At 45.1% G+C, this 26,794-nt stretch overlaps 1 protein-coding gene across 2 annotated transcripts in view; it reads left to right on the plus strand.

The window, feature by feature from the left end:
- Positions 1-8,283, plus strand: part of LOC116980501 (putative claudin-24) — a 28,806-nt gene extending 20,523 nt beyond the window's left edge. For both annotated transcript variants that reach the window (XM_033032783.1, XM_033032782.1), the window contains exon 2: positions 5,947-8,283. In XM_033032783.1, the coding sequence (XP_032888674.1) occupies positions 5,981-6,808 (828 nt within the window). In that variant the 5' untranslated portion in view covers positions 5,947-5,980 and the 3' untranslated portion in view covers positions 6,809-8,283. The remainder of the gene's footprint in view (positions 1-5,946) is intronic.
- Positions 8,284-26,794: the final 18,511 nt, after the last annotated feature.

A 26,794-nucleotide genomic window follows, 5' to 3' on the forward strand; every position in this document is an offset into this window, starting at 1 on the left:
GGACTTATGGGTGAATGGTGGAATATTGCGTTGGGCGAATGGGTTACGTTGGGGGAACGGGTGAGGGGGGTGATTGGCTCCGGGGAGCGCCTGTCTCCGCGGAGGGTGAGCTCCGACGCCACGTTCGGGGACCAACCCTCCCTTGTGACGCCGCGCGCCCCCCCCCCCCCCCCCCCCACGTTGGGGGACAGGGCCCAACAGGTCACACCTGGTCTAGTTAGTCATAAAACCTAATTGCTTCACTTACATTCTTCAGGGACAGAAACATGCTGTCCTCAGGCTTCTGTGTTACTCCAGTCTCACACCAACATGGTTGATGTTGACATGCCTCTGAAGTGAACGAAAAACACACCAGTTTCAAGAAGAATTCGGGATGACCTTAAACATCAGCCTTGTCAGCTACAATCACATTCTGAAAATCAATGCAGGTCCACCACCGATTTTCCGGCAATTGGGGTTGGACAGGCTAGATGCAGGAAGATTGTTCCTGATGTTGGGGAAGTCCAGAACAAGGGGTCACAGTTTAAGGATAAGGGGAAAGTCTTTTAGGACTGAGATGAGAAAAACATTTTTCGCACAGAGAGTGGTGAATCTGTGGAATTCTCTGCCACAGAAGGTAGTTGAGGCCAGTTCATTGGCTATATTTAAGATGGAGTTAGATGTGGCCCTTATGGCTAAAGGGATCAGGGGGTATGGAGAGAAGACAGGTACAGGATACTGAGTTGGATGATCAGCCATGATCATATTGAATGGCGGTGCAGGCTCGAAGGGCCGAATGGCCTACTCCTGCACCTATTTTCTATGTTTCTATGTTTAATTGATGGTCTGGCACCTCCTTTAATCAGGACAAAATTATGAGAGCACACTTGAAATTCCCCCCAGGAAGTCCCCCTGAAAATGTGGTGCTTAGGCTGGATGAGGGGGCTGATCTCTATCTTATTGAGTGGAATATTAGAATATTGAGTGGATTCATTGTGGAATGTTGTGAGACCGACTGGATCACTTATAGAATACTAAGAGATTCAAGAAATAGGTTAACTGGAGAATGTTGTTATTGGATCCAAAATAGAGTGTTGAGGGATGGAGCATAGGTTGTGATCTTCACCATGATAGTGTTGATAGCAGGAAAGAGCCTGGTATATTGCCCGGATAAGTAGTGGTGTTAATAATGGAGACTTGCAAAGTATACACAGCCCAACTTTCGGGTATTATTTTGGTTCAAACTATACCTGTAAATCCTTGTACTTTTTTCTGCAATTGCAATTCTACCAGCAAATTTCAAACACACTGCATGGTGAGCCAGATCAGATTAAAGATTCTCCAGGCATGGAGATAGCTCATGATCCAGACCTATTTGTTATGCAAAACTCAACATCTGGCACAATTGTAAACACATGTGGAGGGATAATAAGTTTTACATTCCCTTCACCTCTTCAAATATCAGAACCGTTTGTAAATTTCATGGTGGAACAATTGACATTTTCAAATCTGCAGAGCTAAATGTTCACAGTTCTCATTCTGCCAGTATGTATCTCTCTCCCTGGCACTCATAGCTGTCATAAATAATCTTTAAAATGTTTTGATTGTCATGTAAATTTTACACTCATCTTCAACATCTGTGATAACATGAAAAAAAATTGTTCCACCCTTGAGGGAAAAAATCAAGGCATTTTTTAAATATGTTCTCTCAGTTCATACTGGAAACTTTCAAAGTCCTCTTGCAATCAACCCTGACTGCTTAAAGCAAATTCATAATTTATTTGGAAACACAAGAGACTGCAGATGCTGGAATTCTGAACAAAAAAACAAACTGGTGGAGGAACTCAGCAGGCCAGCCAACATTTGTAGTTGAAAATGAACAGATAATATTTCAGACTAGGACCCTTCAGACACTGTCAGTCGGTCCCAGTGATGCATTGTCTGTTCATTTCTCTCCGCAGATGCTGCATGACCTTCCAAATTTCTCCAGCACTTTTCTTTTGCTCATCAGAACAACAATCACACGACACAAAATCAAAGTAATAACCAGCTCCTGTAAACAAGAGTGAATACTTTCAGTTGACATTACCAAATTCCTCATTGTCCACATCCTAAGGATTACATGAACCAGAACCTTCAACACTATGGCTATAAAAACAAATCAGAGCCTGTGTACAGTACTGAAATGACTCCTTAAATGACTCACCGCCTGAATTCCCAAAGTCTTTCCACCATTTCGAGATTTGGATTGTTAAAGCATACTCTCTATTAGGACAAGGGCAGATGGCATATGGAGTATATCACAAGCTGCAAATTCTCTCCCGATGCAAAGGTCCTTCTTATCATGAGGTCTAAGTTATCATTCACCAGGATTGAACCCTAAAATATATTGCTGGTGCTTCAGCGGATGTCTTAGTCTCTGCTCTTTATTCTGTATCTGAGGACCTGCCAATCAAAGGTTACTCAAAGCCAAGTATCACTGTGTTGAAAATACCCCCCCCTTTGAAAGTATGAGCACGAGTTTTAGCTTTGACGGGGTTTGGTCGGACATGATCCACGCCAACTGATAATTGGGCACTTAATTGGGCACCATTGCCAACGTGGAATTTTAATACTCACCTCCCTGCACGACTTTAAAGCAAAATTTGTGAATCAATGGATCAAATAACATCGGAGCCCATTCAGCCCAATTCACATCGCTGTTGGCACAAGCTATCTAATGAATCTCATTCCCTTGCTCTTTGATCCTCGTATTTTTTGTCAAGTATTTATTCAGTTCTGTCTTGAAAACCACTATTGAATCTCCTTCTACTGCCCTTTCAGGCAGCACACTCCACAACAACTTACTCTGTAGGAGAAGTATTTCCTCATGTTTCCCCGATTCTATTTCCAGTCATTCTATGTTCTCTGGTTACCAATCCCTCTGACACTGGAAACAATTTATCCTTAATTATTAAAACCATCCATGATGCTGAACATCTCTATTGAAAGCCATGTGTCCTTCACTTAAACAAAGGGCTTTGGAAGTTATTCCATTTACACTTTTAATTGAGGTTTTGCCAAACAACTTTCTTCCTTTGATCTGCTTTATCTCTTCCTGCTGCCTTTTTTATGATTGTACTTTATAAATCATATACCCAAGTCTTGGCCCAAGCAAGGATGGAACTAATATTATATTACGTAGTTTATCTTATGGTTGCAGACACCTGGCGATGTCTCTGCCTCTCTCTTCTTTAGTCTAGAAGGGGCAATTACATAATGGAGAGACAATTACAAAAGCTGAACCACAACATTTGATGGGTCTGTGTCATTAAACAGTTAGGCATTTTATTAGCAAATTCTGTCCCTCGTACATTTGAGTGTCTCTCGTCTAAATTTGTGGAATTGAAATCCTCTACTTAACTAATATCTGGAATGGGTGCCTTATGAGGAAAGGTTTGAAGGGACAGGTTTCAGAAAAGTGAGAGGAGACTTGGTTGAAAGATATAAGACAGGTATTAAGAGGATAGGTATGGAGGAGATGTTCACTCGACCAATGCTCATAATAAGTAAGTTGTCTAATAGAGAAAGGTTAGATCGGCTGGGCTTGTATTCGTTTGAAGAAGAGAATAGTAAAAAGTGATTTGATGAAAAGAAATAAGATCCTGAGCAGCTTTGAAGGGTAGATGTGAAGATGGATCTCCTCTCGAGGGAGAATCTGTAACTAGCTATCACTGTTTAAAAATATTAGATACACCTCTTCAAGACTGAGATAATACTTTTTTTTCCTCTCAACGGATCATGAGCATTTAGAATTTTCTTCATGAAAGGAAGCAGTCTCTCTGAATATTCTTAACGCAGAGGTAGACACGTTCTTCATAAAAGGGTGAAAGACTACCAGAAGTAGATGGGAAACAGGTTAGAAGCACATTGGGCGTGATTTAGATAGATGGCAGAGCTCAACAGACCAAATGGCCTCCTGCTCCCAATTTATGGCTTAAGAGTAGTATTTTCACACATCCGCCTTCTCTTTAATGTCTTCCCTTCAGTGTCTTTGCTTGACCACTGGGGATGGGGCAGAAAGTAGTAAAGGCTTGGCTTGAATTTCTAGGAGACGTGTTGCTCTCCATTGATAAGGACCGGATTTTACTAATTCCTGCGTCAGACTAAGGCCTTGATGAGGTGTATCCCCGGCTCACTGATCTCCCCAATCTGGCTTCACTTTTCTGGTTGGCTCAAGACCCATGGAATCTCAGTCTTGCATCTGATCGGAAAGTGACAGATTCTTGATTAATAAGGATGTTAAGGGTTATGGGGAGAAGGCAGGAGAATGGGATTGGAAAGGAAAAATAGATCAGCCTTGGAGGAGTAGGCTCGATGGGCTGAATGGCCTAATTCTGCTCCTATGACTTATGAAGTTACCTGAAGGGTGACACCACAGCACTTCCACAGGATTGCACTCAAGTGCAAGCTTATTGACATGTCAGCAAGTCCCATTCCAGGGCTTGATCTTGGGAGATATGGTATAAAAGTGAATGAGCTTGTAACCCAAGGGCGAGGGTTCAAACCACAGCAATTGGGAAACGTAAACAGAGTTAATGAAAGACTATCATTGGAGAAGGTAGGTAAAACAAAACACAAAGTGCTGGAATAACTCAGTGGGTTTGGCAGCATCAGACTGACTGCAGAGATCTACCTGCATCTGCAGTTCCTTGCATCTAGTTGGAGAAAGTGATCGGCATTGTCATGAAGACCCATCTGCTTCACTCATAACCTGCCACCCTGCTCTTCAATATAGCCGAATGATTGACTCAACTGCTGACTAAAGTGGTCCAGCAAGATGTTCTGTTCAAGGGCTGCTAAGGATTTCCAGCAATTGTTGGTTTCATCAGTGAAGCTTCAACCCATGAATGAAATAATTAGATCCTCTGAGTCAGAGGCAGGAGCAGTGGCAATGAGTCATGCATTATTCTCATTGCATAATTGCCAACTCTCCACTATTGTTTTCCATTTCATTGACATTCCCAGGGTCTTTGACACACAAGTCTGGATCTTAACTCTGCCTTATGTTCCTCATGGACAAAGTGCAAGGACAACTTTCTGAAACTTTTCAGCACAGATTCCTGACCCTCCAAGGTTCACTTCATGGATAAACCACAATTACCTCCTGCTTAGCACCTCAGCTTCCAGTATGTTATCTCACTTACCCAACCGAGTATGAAACCATCCCACTTTAGTTCAAGAGCTTGCTCTAAAGCGTCTCAAAGGGATTTACATACAATCAATGAATATATTTGCAGATTTCTTAATGTGAAGCAATGAAGTCCAACGGTGTTTCATAGAGATTATTTTCCTTTTAATTGAACAGTGAGCTACATCAGGAAATACCGGATTATCAAGCTCTTGGCCAAAAAAGTCAGTCCTGAGAAAGGTGAAGTAGAGTGCAGGTTTGTAAAGAGAATTCCAGAGCTTAGGTCCTTAGCAACTGAGGGGACAAGCTGTTTAAGATCAGGGACTGTTTAAGAACTGTTAAGGGATGACCTAGTGGCCAGAATTGAAAGAACCCAAATATTTAGGGAGGGTTTTATGTTTAGAGGATATGTCTGTGAATACTACTGCTAGCTGGTCGGCACAGCTAGCAGGAGTATTTCAACAAACACAGTGACAACAGGATGAAGTAAAGAAGTTACATGTTGGGTTTTCCCTGTTGTTCCTTGGTTGGGTATGCCCTTTGAAACCATGGTTCGACATGTGTGCACAGTTATTTTTATTCTATTAAACTCATTTGAAATTGATACTTCAAATTAAGGAAGTATAAATAATACAATGTCTGGTAAGTCAATTAAAATTTTCGAACACAATTCCCAATTTGGACAACTTCATACCGCACAGATATTGAGCTGTCTCTCTTTAGTGTTCATGATTAATCTTATAAAGTTACATTAACCAAAAGCATTGTTTAAAACTAATGTCTGCTATTGATTGCAGGTATTCCATTCCAAGTTCCCCTCGAAGAGGCACCATGTGTACGTACAGTAGAAGCAGTAAAGAGGGAATGTCAAGAGCTCGCAGCGACCTCAGTCCTCCTCCTCGGGTTCAAGTTTCAGAAGAGCTGTCCGCTAATAAGGAGCGGATGTACACAGTCGTTGAGCCATGCCTTGCAGGAGCTAAAAATGCTTTAATTGAAGATGGGGACAACAGGATGAAGTCAAGAAGTTGTGTATTTCAATGTGTAGGATTTTGCCTATCGTTCCTTGGTTGGATGTGCTCTTTGGCAACCACGGTTCTACGCGATTGGATGTCAATGAACAACGACTTACTGGTGACAGAGGAGTTCTTCATTGGCATCTGGGAGGCGTGCGTTGCTCAAGAGGAAGGGAATGTCCAGTGCAAGGCCTACGATAGTATCTTCACACTACCAGAGGACATTCAACTGGCTCGAATCTTCATGTGCACGTCCATTGCCTTTGGCCTGCTGAGCTTGGTGCTCTCCCTGTCCGGGTCGACATCTGTCACCTGCTGTGGTGATGATGCCAAAAAGGGGAGGTTAATGGTCTGCGGTGGAGTCCTCGCTATTCTGGCTGGAGTTACGACCCTCATCCCGGTGTCCTACGTAGCGCACTTGACAGTGCTGAAGTTCTGGAATACTGACATTCCCGATTTTGTCCCACGTTGGGAGTTTGGCCAGGCTTTGTTTGTTGGTTGGGCTGGTGGCTTTCTCCTGTCGCTCGGTGGTCTTTTGCTGATCATTGCCCAGTGCTGCTTCAGAAAACCCAAGAGCAAGCTTCAACTGAAGCCACCATTACAAACTGCAAGGAGACAACTGTGGTATAAAGTGGAGTACGTCTAAGTGTAAACGTGGTCTCCTTTACAATGCAGTTAGCCTAAACTTCCTCTTAGTTTGTGACAGCATATTAAACTGTCACAGGGCCGACCACCGTTTGGACATTCAATAGCACCCGAGCTCCAAGGCCTCGGACGCTACTGAATTGGCCCTATCCAAGGTAAGTTCTTTTCCCCAGTGCATTGGAAATGTTGTCCAGGCCCAGGCATTTGCAGGAGAGAGAGATCCAAGTGAGGGGAAGGGGGGGTGGGGGGGGGGGGGGGGGAGGGTGGTGTGGGGTGGGGGGGGGAGGGTGCAAAGATGAAGGCCAAGCACCAGCAGTGAGGGGTTTGGTTGACGGCAGTCCAATTGGTGTGGGAACCCTGCTCTTGCTCTTTGAGGGTGTGGATTGGCAGATTTAGGGGTTACAATCACCACTTGGAAGGTTGGGGGTGAGGTTGGTGGTCATGTGATCAGTGTGTGGGGGCAGAGAGAGGGGTCAGGTGCCAAGTGCCTACCGCCTGTGGATCAGGTTGGTCGATTCGTGGAATGGGTGTTTGCAGTGGGCATGAATTTGGAGGTGTATTGTGGTCAGTGCCATTGGCGAGGTGGGGGGTGGGGAGGGCTTTATGTGGAAGGCCTGAAGATGAGCCATTCATTAAATAACCTAAGGAGGACCTAACTGAGTTAGTTTCTGAGATTTAGCCTGGGACATGGCTCAGAGAGGTACCCAAGTCAGCAGAGCAGGTCCCAAGCACTATGGAAACATATTTCTGTGGGACCATTCCATCATGACTGTAGCCCCTAAAACCATCACCCAGACAAGTGTTCCACACCATTGGACGCCATTCTATTTGTCTGTGATTTTCTGTGCGTTACAGGTTAACCATATAGTGTAATCCAAAACAGAAATATCAGATTTAGCAATCCATGCTGTTTGTTTTTGATTTTCATTGTCATCTTAAATTTCACAGAAATTGTATTATACAATGCAGAACAATGTGATGTGATTTCATTTCCAGGAAAACACACTTGATAGAACTGCTCTTGGTTTGATCCGTGCTTCAAATGGTTTGCAATGTTTTGAAAACAAAAAGACTCTTTCCCCCCCCCCTTTTTCACTATAAATCTGTTCTGTGCCAAACTTTGCTTGTTAATCTATTCTCAGAACATTCAGACAGGTACAGCACAGCAACAAACTGAAGCTATTTGTTACATTCTGCTCTTACAATAACCAGCATTGTCGTGCTTGGGAGTTGAATCTTTTCCTTTATGACCCAGAACCAATAATGTAATACTCTTTTGCAACCTTACACCCATATTAGCATTACTAACTACCTGTGCACATGCACAAATACAAGCTGTTGTGATCATTTGCGATTTCAATGTCACGAGGATATGTTACTGTCGAAGAGATGGGAAAAAATTAAGATTAGGTATGTGTATGGAAAGGCTACTCATCCTACGTAAATCTTGGGTCTTCAATAAAGATGATCAATTGAGCTCCGTCTTTAACATTACAATTGATGCACTGCACTACAGACTGAAGATGTGCTTGCTGAATTCATTCTAAATGACCTGGATTCCCCTTATTCTGGATTCCCCCCATCAGGAGGCAATAGTCATCCTCTAGTTACCCTTATTAGACTCAGTTATCATTGTAAATACCACAATCAGATCTTTATTTTTCCAAATTTGAGCATCCTCACGTTTAATCACTCCACCATCGGTGGCTGAACCTTTACTGCCAAATTCTTTAAATCTGGAAGCCTAAAGGAACTACGGATGCTGGAATCTTGTGTAAAATATAAGATTCTGGAGGAACTCAACTGGTCAGGCAGTATCTGTGGAGAGAACGGATAGGCACTGTTTCGAGAGTTCTAACCCAAAACATCAGGTATCCATTTACTCCACTGATGTTGCCTGACTCACTGGGTTCCTACGGTACTTTCTTGTTCTATTTGATCTTACTTGATTGTGCATACCAGGTTGATTGCATTTGTAGACACAGGGCGGACCACGTGGTGGTTGCAATCTCCCACCCCCTCTGGTACTTTGTGTTTCTTTAATAGAGTTCCCTCAACAAATAGTTGCCTTCATACTTCTTTCCTTTGATGATCTGACCCAATATCTTGCTACTTCATTTTATAATGGCCCAGCAAAACACCTTTGGTTACTTTTCTACATCACAGCTATTTTGGCCATATCAAGGCCATTTTGAAAGTGGTGCTCCAACCCTTATTGTGTTGTGGTGAATCCTCAGACGATCCCTAGCTATAGTCACACCATCATAGATTCATACAATGCGGAAACAAGCTCTTCTGCACAACTCCTCCATGCTGACCATCATGCACCATGTGCCTGCATTTGGTCATTTCCCTCTCAACCTTTCCTGTCCATGTACCTGTCCAAATGTCTTTTCAATGTTATAGTACCTACCTCAACTACCTCCTCTGGCAGCTTGTTCCATATATCACTGCACCAACTAAATGTTGCACCAGGTTCCGATTAAATCTTCCCCTTCTCACCTTAAACCCATACCCTCTGGTTCTTGATTCCCCTACTCTGGGTAAAAGATTGTGCATTCACCCTATCTATTACCTTCATGATTTTTTACACCTCTATAAGATCACCCCTCAGCCTCCTCTGGTTAATGGAGGCTATGCCTTCAACACCCAAGGCTCCACGTTCTTCAGAGTAGAAACAAGGAACTGTAGTTGATAGTTTACAAAAGAAAACACAAAGTGTTGGAGCAGCTCAGCGGGTTAGGCAGCATCTCAGGAGAACATGGATAGGCAATGTTTCACATTGGTATCCCTCTTCAAACCCATTGTGGGGTGGGTGAGGTGGGGGGGGAGGGAAGAAAACTAGAAGGAGTAGGGCAAAGCCTGGCAGGTAATAGGCTGTCACAGGTAAGGAGGGTTATTTGATAGGGAGATGGGTGAACAAAGATCAGAGATAAAAAGACAGATGGTGTGAGGCAAAAGGATTGGTGCAAATTGTGAAGCCAGGGAAAGGAACATAACCATATAATACAATACAATACAATTCAATTTATTGTCATTTGGACCCCTTGAGGTCCAAACGAAATGTCGTTTCTGCAGCCATACATTACAAACAAATAGACCCAAGACACAACATAATTTACATAAACATCCATCACATTGCTGTGATGGAAGGCCAAAAAAACTTATCTCTCCACTGCACTCTCCCCCCCGATGTCAGAGTCAAAGTCAGAGCCATCGGCGGGCGATGGCGATTGTCCCGCGGCCATTAAAGCCACGCCGGGTGATGCAAGGTCGCGCAGCGGGTTCTTGATGTTAGAGCCCCCTGCGGGCGCTCGCAGAGTCCCGCAGCCATTCCAAGCCGCGCGGGGCGATGGTGTAAGGCCCCGCTCCAGGAGCTCTTCAACCCCGCAACTCGGGCGGGAGAAGTCGCCGTTGCGGGAGCCCTGAAAAGCGGTCTCCCTCCAGGGACCCGCGGGCTCCCGGTGCCGCCGTCCGCCAGACCCGCAGTTGCAGCCTCCGAATCTCCGGGGGTTGGGTTGCAGCAGCGTCCACCACCGCTCCACCCGCTCTGGACTCGGCCAGCTCCGCGACGGTGAGGTGAGTAGTCGGCACCAGAGCCCCCGGTCTTCCTGTTGGAGGCCGCTCCTCGTTGCAGCCTCAACGACAACGGAGACCCGACAAAGAAAAGGTCGGGTCTCCCGTGCAGGGAGAGATTTAAAAGTTACCCCCACCCCCCACCCCCCCACACACATACCCCAACAAAAAATAACAAAAACTACATAAAAACATAGACATAAAATAATAAAAACGCAGACGGACTGCAGAGGCCGCTGCTAACAATTACAGCACGGAAACAGGCCAACTCGGCCCTTCAAGTCCGTGCCGAACACTTATTTTCCCCTAGTCCCATCTACCTGCACTCAGACCATAACCCTCCATTCCTTTCCCGTCCATATACAGTGGCTTGCAAAAGTATTCCTACCCCTTGAACTTTTCCACATTTTGTCACGTTACAACCACAAACGTAAATGTATTTTATTGGGATTTTATGTGATAGACCAACACAAAGTGGCACATAATTGTGAAGTGGAAGGAAAATGATACATGGTTTTCAAATTGTTTTACAAATAAAAAACTGAAAAGTGTGGCGTGCAAAAGTATTCAGCCCCCTTTACTCTGATACCCCTAAATAAAATCCAGTGCAACCAATTGCCTTCAGAAGTCACCTAATTAGTAAATAGAGTCCACTTGTGTGTAATCTAATCTCAGTATAAATACAGCTGTTCTGTGAAGGCCTCAGAGGTTTGTTAGAGAACATTAGTGAACAAACAGCATCATGAAGCCCAAGGAACACACCAGACAGGTCAGGGATAAAGTTGTGGAGAAGTTTAAAGCTGGGTTAGGTTATAAAAAAATATCCCAAGCTTTGAACATCTCATGGAGCACTGTTCAATCCATCATCTGAAAATGGAAAGAGTATGGCACAACTGCAAACCTACCAAGACATGGCCATCCACCTAAACTGACAGGCCGGGCAAGGTGAGCATTGATCAGAGAAGCAGCCAAGGTAACTCTGGAGGAGCTGCAGAGATCCACAGCTCAGGTGGGAGAATCTGTCCACAGGACAACTATTAGTTGTGCACTCCACAAATCGGGCCTTTATGGAAGAGTGGCAAGTAGAAAGCCATTGTTGAAAAAAAGCCATAAGAAGTTCCGTTTGTAGTTTGCCACAAGCCATGTGGGGGACACAGCAAACATGTGGAGGAAGGTGCTCTGGTCAGATGAGACCAAAATTGAAGTTTTTGGCCTAAATGCAAAACGCTATGTGTGGCGGAAAACTAACACTGCACATCACCCTGAACACACCATCTCCACTGTGAAACATGGTGGTGGCAGCATCATGCTGTGGGGATGCTTTTCTTCAGCAGGGACAGGGAAGCTGGTCAGAGTTGATGAGAAGATGGATGGAGCCAAATACAGGGCAATCTTGGAAGAAAACCTGTTAGAGTCTGCAAAAGACTTGAGACTGGGGCGGAGGTTCACCTTCCAGCAGGACAATGACCCTAAACATACTACCAGAGCTACAATGGAATGGTTTAGATCAAAGCATATTCATGTGTTAGAATGGCCCAGTCAAAGTCCAGACCTAAATCCAATTGAGAATCTCTGGCAAGACTTGAAAATTAGTAAATCTCCTCTGTACTCTCTCTATTTTGTTGACATCCTTCCTATAATTAGGCGACCAAAATTGTACACCATACTCCAGAATTGACCTCACCAATGCCTTGTACAATTTTAACATTACATCCCAACTTCTATACTCAATGCTCTGATTTATAAAGGCCAGCACACCAAAAGCTTTCTTTACCACCCTATCACATGAGATTCCACCTTCAGGGAACTATGCGCAGTTATTCCTAGATCCCTCTGTTAAACTGCATTCCTCAATTCGCTACCATTTACCATGTATGTCCTATTTTGATTTGGCCTGCCAAGATGCACCTCACACTTATCAGCATTAAACTCCATCTGCCATCTTTCAGCTCACTCTTCCAAATGGCCTAAATCTCCCTGTAGACTTTGGAAATCTACTTCATTATCCACAATACCACCTATCTTAGTATCGTCTGCATACTTACTAATCCAATTTACCACACCATCATCCTGATCATTGATGTACATGACAAACAACAGTGGACCCAACACAGATCCCTGAGGCACCCCACTAGTCACCGGCCTCCAACCTGACAAACAGCCATCCACCATTACTCTCTGGCATCTCCCATTCAGCCACTGTTGAATCCATCTTGCTACTCCTGTATTAATACCCAACAATTGAACCTTCTTAACCAACCTTCCATGAGGAACCTTGTCAAAGGCCTTACTAAAGTCCATATAGACAACATCCACTGCTTTACCCTCATCAATTTCCCTAGTAACCTCTTCAAAAAATTCAAGAAGATTAGTCAAACATGACCTTCCAGGCACAAATCCATGTTGACTGTTCCTAATCAGACCCTGTTTATCCAGATGCTTATATATATTATCTCTAAGTATCCTTTCCATTAATTTCACCACCACTGCCGTCAAACTAACAGGTCTATAATTGCTAGGTTTATTCTTAGAACCCCTTTTAAACAATGGAACAACATGCGCAGTATGCCAATCCTCCGGCATTATTCCCGTTTCTAATGACATTTGAAATATTTCTGTCATAGCCTCTGCTATTTCTACACTAACTTCCCTCAATCTCTTATGGAATATCCTATCAGGACCTGGAGACTTATCCATTTTCATATTTTTCAAAATATGTCTTCCGTACGTCCGTACTTCCTCTTCTTTGAATCTCACAGTCTCCATAGCTACTCTACTTGTTTCCCTTACCTCACATAATTCAATATCCTTCTCCTTGGTGAATACCGAGGAAAATAAATTGTTCAATATCTCCCCCATCTCTTCTCTGTCCACTCTGACTCTCTAATAGACCAATTTTATCCCTCGTTATCCTTTTGCTATTAATATAGCTATAGAAACCCTTTGGATTTACTTTCACCTTACTTGCCAAAGCAACCTCATATCTTCTTTTAGCTTTTCTAATTTCTAATAGATGTAAGTGGAGGGGGGTGGAAGAAATGGACAGAAAGGTCAGTATGGGAATAGGAAGAGGACTTAAATTGGATAGCAACCGGTAGATCCTGCAGGCCTTGGAGACTGAGAGCAAGTGTTTAGCAAAATGGTCATGGAGTCTATGCTTCGTCTCACGGATGTACAGGAGGCCACATTGGACACAGAAAATGGTGTAGGTGAGGTTAGACGAGGTGCGAGTGAACATCTGTCTCACCTGGAAGGAATGCTGGGGTCCCTGGATGGAGACAAGGGAGGTGTAGGGATAGATGTTACATCTCATGATCTCCTGCAGTTGCAGCGGAAAGTACCTGGGGCCGGAGTGGTTTTAGTGGGAAGGGATAAGTGAACCAAGGATTTGCAGAGGGAGCAATCTCTGCAGAAGGCGGAGAAGAGTGGCGATGAGAAGATGTGACTGGTGGTGGGATCATATTGGAGATGCATCTCATCTAATCCATCCGGTGTTCCCAATGTAGCCTCCTGTACATCAGTGAGTCCAAGCGTAGACTCAATGACTATTTCACCAAACACTGAAACATAGAAACATAGAAAATAGGTGCAAGAGTAGGCCATTCGGCCCTTCGAGCCTGCACCACCATTCAATATGATCATGGCTGATCATCCAAATCAGTATCCTGTACCTGCCTTCTCTCCATACCCCCTGATCCCTTTAGCCACAAGGGCCACATCTAACTCCCTCTTAAATATAGCCAATGAACTGGCCTCAACTACGTTCTGTGGTAGAGAATTCCAGAGATTCACCACTCTCTGTGTGAAAAATGTTTTCCTCATCTCGGTCCTAAAAGATTTCCCCTTTATCCTTAAACTGTGACCCCTTGTTCTGAAGGGGCTGTCCCACTGCAGCGACCTAATTGGCGAGTTTAGAAGAGTTTAGGCAAGTTTGAAAAGTGTCATGTTGAAGACCTCCTTCGACTGTAGAAGACCTCCTTTGACCTCCTTCGACTATGTTGAAGACCAGCTTCGACTATGTTGAAGACTAGCTTAGGGAAAATTAGACACCGAATAGTGGAGAGTGAAGACGACCTCCTTCGATCTCCTTCGACCTCCCTTCGACTATGTTGAAGACTATCTATGACTACCTTCAACTACCCTCGATTACCTACGAATATCATGCCGACCTACGACGACCTACTTCGACTAAACCTACGAGTAAAAAAAATATAGATTTTTTTCCATGGCGACCTTTTTTTACTCGCGGGCATTTTTCAGCATGTTGAAAAATACGCCATGACCTAGCTGAGGCCTCGAGTAGGCGGGGACTACTCTCGAGCAAAACTTAAAACGGCGGTGGCGCGGGCACATCGCGACGCCCTGTGTCTCCCAAAAATGGGAAAAATAGCGACGATTCCCCTTGTATCCATTTGGTACAGTCGACAGGAACTTCTGGACTTCGGTTCCTGCGGCTGCAACAACTTTTTGGGCGATCTCCGTCTTCCGTCTGAGCTCATCAGAGCAACAGAGCACCCGACTGGAGACCGCCAGGTGAGCCGCAGGGTTGGAGACCGCCACCCGACCCGCGGAGCTCAACCGACCCGCGGAGCTCAACCGACCCGCGGGGCTGGAGAACACCACCCGACCCGCGGAGCTGGAGAACGCCACCCGACCCGTGGAGCTCACCTGACCCGCGGAGCTGGAGAACACCACCCAACCCGCGGAGCTGGAGAACGCCACCCGACCCGTGGCACTCACCTGACCCGCGGAGCTGGAGAACGCCACCCGACCCGTGGAGCTCACCTGACCCGCGGAGCTGGAGAACGCCACCTGACCCATGGAGCTCACCTGACCCGCAGAGCTGGAGAACGCCACCCGACCCGTGGAGCTCACCTGACCCGCGGAGCTGGAGAACGCCACCTGACCCATGGAGCTCACCTGACCCGCAGAGCTGGAGAACGCCACCCGACCCGTGGAGCTCACCCGACCCGCGAAGCTGGAGAACGCCACCCGACCCGCTGGGCTGGAGAACGCCAGGTGAGCCCCGGGGCTCGAGACCATCAGCAGAGCTGCGGGGCTGTAGAACGCCTGTGGAGCCACGGAGACGCAGATGCGGAGCAACAGAGCGGCAGAACACCAGCGCGCACCAAGCCAGCTCGGCCGACCAGAAGCACCAACAGACGGCGACGCGTACGAAAGCACCGCCGGGGACGCAGAGGTGGGTTAAAGGCCAGGTTAGAGCTAGCCCCACACAGGGTGGCGATTCCTAGCCTTTTCCTCGCCAACGTGCGCTCACTGGCAAACAAAATGGACGAACTCCGGCTAAGGATCACCTCCCACAACTGGATCAAAGACTGCAACATCCTGATCTTCACGGAAACTTGGCTCAACACTGACGTTCCTGACAGCGCCATCCAGCTAACGGGGCGTCATTTACTCCGAGCGGACAGGACATCAGACTCCGGTAAGACCAGAGGTGGGGGTCCGTGCATTTATGTAAATAAAGCATGGTGCACGGACTCCACCATCATCGAGAGTCACTGCTCAGCTAACCTTGAGTTCCTCTTGGTTAGATGCAGACCGTTCTATCTGCCCAGAGAGTTCACCTCCACTGTTGTGACTGCAGCCTATATCCCTCCTGATGCTAATGCCAAGCTTGCAATGAAAGAGCTGCATACTTCCATTAGCAATCAACAGACGCACAACCCCGAGGCAGCCTTCATTGTTGCGGGTGACTTCAATCACTCTAACCTGAAGACTGTACTCCCCAAATTCCACCAACATGTCTCCTTCCCCACTAGAGTAGACAAGACACTGGACAAAGTCTACACCAACATGGCTGAAGCTTACAAAGCCATCCCCCTCCCCCACCTTGGTCAGTCTGATCACGTCTCATTGTTCCTGCTCCCTAAGTACTCCCCACTCATCAGACGGGTTAAACCAACTGTGAGGACAGTTAAAGTCTGGTCAGAGGAAGCGGACTTCACACTTCAGCAGTGTTTTGGAAACACTGACTGGAAGGCGTTTGCAGCCCAGGCCACCCTTGACTCCCACACGGACATTGATTCCTACACATCCTCTATTCTGGACTTTATAAACTCCACCATCAATAGTGTCACCTCCCTCAAACAGGTGACCATATTCCCGAATCAGAAGCCATGGATGAACAGCGAGGTCAGGCTACTGCTGAAAGCACGGGACACCGCTTTCAGGTCAGGCGATGCTCGAGCCTACAGCTCATCCAGGGCTAACCTGAAGAGGGGCATCAAGAAGGCCAAGCACTGCCATAAGCTCAGGATTGAGGAGCACTTCAACAACAACTCCGACCCCCGACGCATGTGGCAAGGCATCCAGGCCATCACGGACTATAGACCCTCCAACACCACCCCCACATCCAGCGACGCCTCCTCCCTTGAGGAGCTTAATCACTTCTATGGCCGCTTCAACAGGGACAATCTAGAGACAGCCATCAGGGCTGTGCTCCCTGCCGATCACCAACCCCTCACACTCACCCCCTACGACGTATACGTGGCACTGAGTAGGACTAATGCACGTAAGGCTGCTGGCCCTGACGGCATCCCCGGGGGCGTGCTCAGGGCCTGTGCTGCGCAGCTGACAGACGTCTGGACTGACATCTTCAACCTGTCACTTGCCCAAGCAGTTGTCCCCACGTGCCTTAAAACCACCTTCATCGTGCCAGTGCCAAAACACTCCACTGCGGCAAGCCTCAACGACTTTCGCCCAGTTGCACTTACCCCCATCATCACCAAGTGCTTCGAGAGGCTGGTCCTGGCACACCTCAAAAGCTGCCTACCCCCCACACTGGATCCCTATCAGTTTGCCTACCGCAAGAACAGGAGTACGGAGGATGCCATCTCAACGGCACTTCACTCCACCCTCTCCCACCTCGACAACAGAGACACTTGCGTAAGAATGCTGTTCATCGATTACAGCTCAGCATTCAACACCATTATACCATCTAAACTGATCACCAAACTCGGTAACCTGGGCATCGATCCCTCCCTCTGCAACTGGATACTGGACTTTCTAACCAACAGACCACAGTCTGTTAGGTTAGACAAGCACACCTCTTCAACCCTCACCCTGAACACAGGCGTTCCACAGGGCTGTGTGCTGAACCCCCTCCTCTACTCCCTCTTCACCTATGACTGCACACCTGTACATGGTACTAACACCATCATCAAGTATGCAGATGATACAACGGTGATTGGCCTCATCAGCAACAACGATGAGTCTGCCTACAGGGAGGAGGTCCAGCACTTAGCAGCATTGTGCGCTGACAACAACCTGGCCCTTAACTCCAAGAAGACCAAGGAACTCATTGTAGACTTCAGGACGTCCAGGGGCGGCACGCACACCCCCATCCACATTAACGGGACGGAGGTGGAACGTGTTTCTAGCTTCAGGTTCCTGGGTGTTAACATCTTTGATGACCTCTCTTGGACCCACAATACCTCAACTCTGATCAAGAAGGCTCACCAGCGTCTCTTCTTCCTGAGGAGACTGAAGAAGGTCCATCTGTCTCCTCAGATCCTGGTGAACTTCTACCGCTGCACCATCGAGAGCATCCTTACCAACTGTATCACAGTATGGTATGGCAACTGCTCTGTCTCCTACCGGAAGGCATTGCAGAGGGTGGTGAAAATTGCCCAACGCATCACCGGTTCCTCGCTCCCCTCCACTGAGTCTGTCCAAAGCAAGCGTTGTCTGCGGAGGGCGCTCAGCATCGCCAAGGACTGCTCTCACCCCAACCATGGACTGTTTACCCTCCTACCATCCGGGAGGCGCTACAGGTCTCTCCGTTGCCGGACCAGCAGGTCCAGGAACAGCTTCTTCCCGGCGGCTGTCACTCTACTCAACAACGTACCTCGGTGACTGCCAAAAACCCCCCCCCCCCCCCCCCGGACACTCCTCCCACAGGAAAAACACTATGTCTGTATATATGCTAATGTAAATATTTATTCAAATCATATGCTATGTCGCTCTTCCAGGGAGATGCTAAATGCATTTTGTTGTCTCTGTACTGTACACGGACAATGACAATTAAAGTTGAATTTGAATCTGAATCTGAATCTGAATCTGAGCATGAAGGAGAGTTACAAACACCTCCTAGGACTTTGTGTCGACCATGCTGCAAGTATGAGTTGAGGGCAAACTCTTCTAAACTCGCCAATTCGGTCGCCGCAGTGGGACAGCCCCTTTACACTCTATCTGCCAAGACCTGCAGGATCTTCCAGTTGCTATCCATTTAAACTTCTCTTCCCATTCCCATACTGACCTTACTGTTCTGAGCCTCCTCCATTGCCCGTAAAGACACATGCAAACTGGAGGAACAGCACCTCCTATCCTGCTTGGGTAGTTTACAACCCAACTGTATGAACATTAAATTCTCCAATTTTAGGTAACGACATTAACTGTCCCCCTCTCCTTCCTCCAAGGCTCCACATGGACCATTCATCTTTCTCTCCCAGCTACATTGCTACCTCTAGCTTCACAATTTGCACCTCTTCAATCCTATTGTCAAAAACCTTGTTGTTTCATCCATGGTTTTTGCCAATAATCTGCCGATCAAATACCCCTCCTCACCTGCGCCAGCCTATTACCCAGCATGTTTTGTACTGCCCCTCCCTCTCTTTTAGGTTTCTTTCCACCACCCCTACAATCAGTCTGCAGACTGAAATATCACCTATCCATGTTGTCTAAGATGCTGCCTGACTTTACTCCAGCACTCTATCTTCCCAGGTTCTTTAGCCTCTCTAGCCTGCAGGATATCCTTCGAGGAAAGCGAACACATCCCAAATTTATTTTTGTCTTCTGCAACCAAAAAGGGTTTTGCAATTGGATGCGGTGGTAAAAATATTGATGAAGCACACCTAGTGTCTCTATCTACAAAGCACCAGGATTAGTTTTCTAGTATGTGATAGAGAAAGATTGGTATTTACGCTTACACAACCAGCAGGCTAGGTGTGACCGGTGGGATGACTGAGCTTTTACTGAATGAAATAAAGAAAACTCTACATCTACATGGAACCTTGCACAAACTGGAGGCAGAGCAACACAATTAAATATTTTTGTATTTATTTTGTACTATCAATTTGTGCACACCAACCTCCTACAAACTGCAAATGTGATAAGACTGGTTCATTGTCAAGGTTCATGGGGACAACATCCTCTTCTTTGAAATGCTGCCATACAATCTTTTACATCCACCAGAGTGAATAAGCTCGGTCTTGATGTAACATCCCATTCACAGTGCTGAGAGTTGTAGACTTGAGCTCAGTATTGAAGGTTCTGGTTGGAATCCACAACCTGCTTCTCATGCAGTCATTCGGGATCAATGATAGCTTGCAACAACCACTCTAGTCCTATGGGTTCTGAGGTGACTGACGAGGGAACTGCAAATTCTTCCACAGATGGGGCAGGTGGGTGAGTAATGGGTAAGCAGTGTTGTGCTGCCTCTGCTGTATACACAGGGCTTTGGGGTGCTCTTGATGCATAGATGCAAGGGACCCAACAATGCCAAATGTTCATATTGTGCCAATATCTCCTGCCAGCGAGGAAACAGTGAAAATGGAAAACAGTGAAAAGATATTTACCCCAAACAGAATGCTTTAAAGTGCAGTACAATATGCATCATATTAACACTGCATATAGCCGATTGGGCAATCAGCTAATCCAGATGGTTAAAATACAGGAAGTATTCCAAAGGTAGAGGCAGAGGAACTACTACTGTTAGTGCTGGAGTTACTGATGAATTGGCACAATCTTAAATGAAGAAAGCTAAAAGGAGGAAAATCAGGAAATATTCTCCCAGAGATAGTGGAAGTGTGAAACTCTCCGATCCAAAAAGCTTCATGCACTGAAAGTCAATTAGTCGTTGCTGGGGAGATGTTTCATAGAAACATAGAAAATAGGTGCAGGAGTAGGCCATTCGGCCCTTCGAGCCTGCACCGCCATTCAATATGATCATGGCTGATCATCCAACTCAGTATCCTGTACCTGCCTTCTCTACATACCCTCTGATCCATTTAGCCACAAGGGCCACATCTAACTCCATCTTAAATATAGCCAATGAACTGGCCTCAACTACCTTCTGTGGCAGAGAATTCCACAGATTCACCACTCTCTGTGTAAAAAATGATTTTCTCATCTCGGTCCTAAAAGAATTCTCCCTTATCCTTAAACTGTGACCCCTTGTTCTGGACTTCCCCAATGTCGGGAATAATCTTCCTGCATCTAGCCTGTCCAACCCCTTAAGAATGTTGTAAGTTTCTATAAGATCCCCCCTCAATCTTTCCAGTCTACTGTTACCAGTTCTGTGATGCAATATCAAAATTAGCCTTCTCCCAATCAGGATATTAACTCTCAGATCATCCTTATTTTTTTCCTTAACCAACTGGAAATTTATAGTCACCATCTCCAAAATGTTCTCCCATTGACACTCCAACCACTTGCCCAGCTACATTCCTTAGAATTAGCTCCAGTAATGCTCCCATTATCAGTCAAAAAAACTCTCTGAATGTAACCATAAATTTCCTGTTGGTTATGGAAAGAAGAGGACCTCCTCCCTCTTTTTACCTATGTCGTTTGTTTACCAATGTGGACTACAGCCTCTGATCGCCCTCTCCATTTAGAATGTCCTACACCCGTTCTGGTCTCTGGCATCAGGAAGGCAACATGCCATAATGGATTCACAACTAATGCAGAAGCACATCTATAACACCACTATTGATTCTCCTACCACTATTGGAGATTTACATCTTTCCTCCAATAATGCTGTGATCTTAGTTCTGGCTCAATTCCTCTGGGATATTCACCTCCACCTTTTCCAGAGAAATGGTTTTGGAGCAAGATGCACTCAAACATTTTCCTGGCAATTTGCCCGCTTTCCTTCCTTTGTCTGGTGGTCACACATTTGTTCCCTGACCCACTGTAAGCTGCAAGGTGACAACTTGTAAACACCTGCTATCCAGGTACCTTTATTACAGTTCCTCCAGCCAACACTCAGGCTCAGAAACCTGTTGCGCAAGCTGGAGACACCAGTCATAGATAGTCATCCAGACCATAGGGGGCATCCCAGGATTTTCCCATGCAATAAAACATCCAGGACTGAGCTCACTTGCCACACTTTTAATTTTGAGAGCACCCCTTCAATCTGTTCCTACTTTATATGAAGAATAAAACAGTGAACATACTGACCCACCACCTACCTACCTTGCTGGCTGGCACCAACATCACACAGCACAACCAAAGGCCAGTATTGTGACAATGTAACAGACAATCCCCACCAAGGCCTCACACTCTCTGAGATCTGCTGTGAAAAATAAATGTGCCTTCCTTTTTATCCTGTTGGCCCAATCAGCTGAAATTAATTAATTGACATCTATTGCAAAGGTCACAAGTTCACTTACCAAGGAGTTGGGAGGTCCTCATTCAAGATACTGTGTTTACCCTGCTTACCCCCAAACAGCAAGGTTCAATTAAAGAAAACAGTTAGTAAAGATTTAAGTGGAAATATTAGTAGCTTTGGCCATTAGGAAAAATGTAACGTCATAATATGCACACATCAAACCCATCTTCCTAGATCCACTTAGAAGAACCTTGTCATGTGTCTCTGCCTCCCTTTCTGCACCCGCAAACAACATTGGTCCAATCCACTGAAACTAAGCAAAAATGTCAGTTAACTCTTTCTCTTCCCACACAAGCAGTCTGACCTGTTGAGTATTTTAATCTGGTTTTATTTAAAAATACTGGGTTTGATTATTAACTCAAGATATACTTAATTAAGTATCACTCTCCCACCCAAGCGCTCACCCTGTGACTATGGGACTCCAGCATTGGACTTCACTGTGATAGACCACCTTCAGAAGGTGATGGTCGTGTACCTTTTTGAACTGCTTCACCCCTTTTGGTGAAGACTGTCCCAAAGTGCTATTGCTTGGTACCTTCCAATATTTATACCCATTGACAACAAAGAATATCATTGTGACTTGTCACATATGACAATAACGCATCATTCATTCATTCATTCGTTCATTCATTCATTCATTCATTCATTCATTCATTCATTCATTCATAAAGAAGCGTCTACACTTTTCAAAATCAGGATGGTGCATGACTTGGAGTCTGTGGGTGATGATGTACCATGAATCTACAGCCTTTGGTGGTGGCCACAGGTTTGGGGGGTGGTGTCGGAGCAGCCTGGGCTAGTCCTGGATGGTGCTGTGCAAGCGGCAGATCAGCAATGATGTAACAGAATGCCACAGTGGATGAGATGAATGTCCTGCTCTTTCTTCCTGTCTACAAAAGATGATATAAAGATGATATAGGTGGCTCGATTTGGGCTCCACCATGAGACTGAAGTATCTCTACTAACCAAGGTCCAGGTCACACATACGTTTGGCCACACATAGATTCGAGGGTTGGAACGTTTTCACTGTTGGACAATTCAGGAGCACCAACATAATGAAGAAAGGATGTATCAATCATGTTAGAATTTCCACATACCTTATCATCATTTTTCTCATACTTCATCCAAACATCTCCTCTCTTACTGGTATCAAGTTCACTATCCTCTGGTTACTTGCCTTCCCTCTCCCAACTTTCTTGAAAATGTTACACTGCTAGATTTGTTCTTTTCATACTATGGGTCATTTGAAAATCTACAGAATTCTGGAAGATCGAACCTTATGCATCTGGTGAGCCCACCTTTCACGTGTGGTCAAGTACCCAGTTGGCTTTAGTCTCCAGTACTACTTTACCACTGATAGTAATTTTTTCTTTGGTTCCTCGGCTTCACTGTACTCTTGGTGCCTTGCTCTTTCCTGAATGATGTCCATGCTTTCTCCTGCCAAGAAACACACAAAATATTTGTCAAGTATCTCTGCAGTTTTCTTATCCGTTCCTTCACTCAGTGCTGAGTGAAGCCATGATATCATCGCTGGGTACCTTAACCCAACAATGTCTGCATCTCATCAGTGTATCTATCACAGCAGAAAATTGGTCAGCCAGGGTGAGAGGAAGCAGCATTGAGGATGGCACATGCTTCTGCACTGTCACATCACAGCGGAAAACTACTTGTAGTTGCTCAGGACCAAACAGGGAGCCGGCACTTCCACTGAACCCACCCACAAGGTGCGGTGGAAGGTGCGACTTACACGTGCAATCAATCACCTTGCTGTTTCCTTCAGAGTCAGAGGGCAAATGGACACACTGTTTAGTTCTAGAGATGCAGTGTGGAAACAGGCTCTTTGACCTATCGTGCCCACGGTGACCAGCGATCAGCCATACACTAATTCTGTCCGACACACGAGGGTCTATTTACAGAACCCACTTAACCTACAAACCTGCACATCTTTGGGATGTGGGAGGAAACCAGATCACCCGGAGAAAACCCACATAGTCACAGGGAGAACGTACAAACATCATACTGACAGCACCTGTGGTCAGGATCAAACTGGGGTCTCTGGCACTGTAAGGCAGCAACTCTACCACCACATCACTGTGCTAGCCCGATAGAAAAAGGAGGATATAGAAGATTCCAACCACCCCCTACACAAGTTGATGGGTAATGGTAAAATGGGGCTCTGTGTGAATACCCGACACATACAACTGTGGTGAAGGGCAGACTGTGCTACACTGTAGGTCTGCCCATTGCTCAAGGAGGAGATGTGCAGGGTTCCACATAATGACCAGTTGGTGAAAGATTGGTCCACATTTTTTGTTAATCCTTTCCTATTTAAATAACAAAATAAATGTTTACATTGTGTTTTTATGACTAATACATGTTTATTCTCATGGTCCATTTTCTTGTTTTTAATCAATTTGTCAATCATACTTATACACTCCGTAATCATCACAGTCCTTGGTGTAACCTTTTCAATGACATTTCTAGCTCCTTCTTTGATCTAGTCCTATGATGCACCTGATACTTTACTTGCCATGGCCTCATCCATTTCCCAGGGGATCTTTACTCCTGAGGGGAATGTACACTTTTTGAAGATTAGAGATTCCTTTCATATCTGGAGGCACATATGCAGATGAGGTTAGGGTTAGAGTTAGATGAAAAGATACAATGACAGATAAGGAAAGGCAAACATTAAAAAATATATTTTTCTATAAACAAGATTTAAGGAATAAAAATCCTGTGGGAAACAAGATGATACAACTGTGATTAGTGAAATATTAGGTATTACTATTACTAGAGTGAATGAGGATGGTCATAATGTTTTGAAAAAGAATCATCATGCTGAGGATTTAAGAATTCATCCCAGAATTTTCATTGTTCTATTGTAAGGCTCTAATTTTGAACTACTAAGGTTACCCTCGAAATTCTATCACGCTATGATCACCTAACAATGTTATTCATTAACCCTTTCATATACATAACGATTAAAAAAGACCTATTTCATATTTAACCTCGCAGTATCACAGAGCGCCAAAGAGCCTGTTTCCACACCATATCTCTAATCTACTGATTTTGAAAACTAACTTGAGTGCCTTCTTGTGAGCACTAGCCACGACATTTTTGCAAATTTGGTTTGTTTGCTGACAGGAAAATTAAGCACCCTGCGATTACTGTATAACGCTTATTATGTTTCTCTGGTTTCCTAATAAACGCTCTGCCCAACGTTACAAATACCATCAGGAACCCCATAAACTACTCCTACTAGTGTTTTTTAGTTTCACCCAGAACAAGACCTTTTCTTCCTTGTCTACATTTCCTTTTTTTAATATTTTTTTATTTGTATTTTTATTAGCAGTGCGGCATATGACAAAATACATTTAATGTACATCTTCTATTTTTAATTTAACAAGAGAAAAATAGAACGAGGGAGAAAGAATGAAAAAGAGAGAGAGTGAAAGAAATAGTGATGTGTAAACCCCTAGACTAGCATAGTGCAGTCCAGGAGTGAACGAGTAAAAGCCTATAGAAGAACAAAGAAAGAAAAAAAAAGAGACCCTTATGTGTTGATATACCTGCTTCATTTCTCACCACACCCATCACCCTGTTTGTGAATCGGTTTAATTCTAGAGTTGTGTTGCACCATACTATACTTGTAATGAATCAATAAAAGGAGACCATATCTTTAAAAATTGCTGATTTTCCTGCTAAGACGAGTCTCATATCTTCAAGATGTAGCGTCTACACTTGTCTACATTTCCATCCCCCCATTCCCGAGGTCCTGCATAATCGCCTCTCAACTGATCTTGTGATGGAGTTGGGAAGGGTAGAAGCATGAACCCCTGCTAAAATTCTCCTCCGTTCATGCTGGCTCGGCTAACCATCATTGCTGGGATTCTTCTATGCATATGTCAGCTGCTGTCTGCCAGAGCAATCGTGTGGATGAATGAGTCAGATGAGGTCAGGTTAGGAGTAAGCAGAAGTGGTAATTAATGGGATTACAAAGGTTACAATGATTTCTGAGGAGCATCAGAACCTCTGGAAGATGGAGGAAGAAATGCAAGTCACTTTCTGCACCCAGCTAGAATATTCACGATTAATTAAGTTATGGAAATCATCGACAGACTATGACAATGAATTATCATTTTGAGAGGTTAAAGCAACATGGCATTATAAATGTCTGCTCAAACCAAACGATGGTTTTCAGGTGCTTCCCAGGGGGGGCATTGGAAACCTGCCATTGATCTCATTGACAAATGCAGGTCACACCTCTGCAGGGGAGGTCATCTGTATCTGAAGAAGGGTCTCGACCCGAAACGTCACCCATTCCTTCTCTCCAGTGATGCTGCCTGTCCTGCTGTGTTACTCCAGCTTTTTGTGTCTATCATCTGTAACACCATCAGTTGTCAAGTAAGTCCTGGGTGCAGGATACCGGAGTAGCTACAGAGGGGATGGATAACAATCTCTGTGGGACTCAGCCTGAGAAACTTGAACTGAAAAGCCCTGCCTCTGAGGCACTCATTTTCACCAGATTCCCTGTTTTTAATCCACATTTGAAAAAGTCTGAGATGTCCAAGGACAACATAACGTTTTATTATTTGGATCAACCCCACTGCAAAATTGGTCTGGTTTGTAATCCACATCATATTCAGGCATCAATCTGTATTCATGCTACTCCAGAGCCACCTCTAGTGGATGAGAGTGGAACAACATAGGCACGGAACAGGAAACCAGCTGCCTGCTCGCTGCTTGGATTGTGGGGGCATCACGTTAGTCACCAGCCCAGGTGGTTCCACCTCAAGACCTCCAACTCCAAGCTGTCGTGCTCAATTAAATAACCAACTGAATTATATGTTTCAAGTTAATAAACAAACCCGGTCAAAAAAACATTATTCAAAAAAAAACATTGGCTTTCTTCTACAAAACATGAGGGAAATTTTTATTTAAATACATTATCCACACCAATTACTTTGATTTAATGCACGCCTACTGTGCTCCTGAGTC

Source organism: Amblyraja radiata, chromosome 14, assembly GCF_010909765.2.
Source record: "Amblyraja radiata isolate CabotCenter1 chromosome 14, sAmbRad1.1.pri, whole genome shotgun sequence".
Lineage (NCBI taxonomy): Eukaryota > Metazoa > Chordata > Chondrichthyes > Rajiformes > Rajidae > Amblyraja > Amblyraja radiata.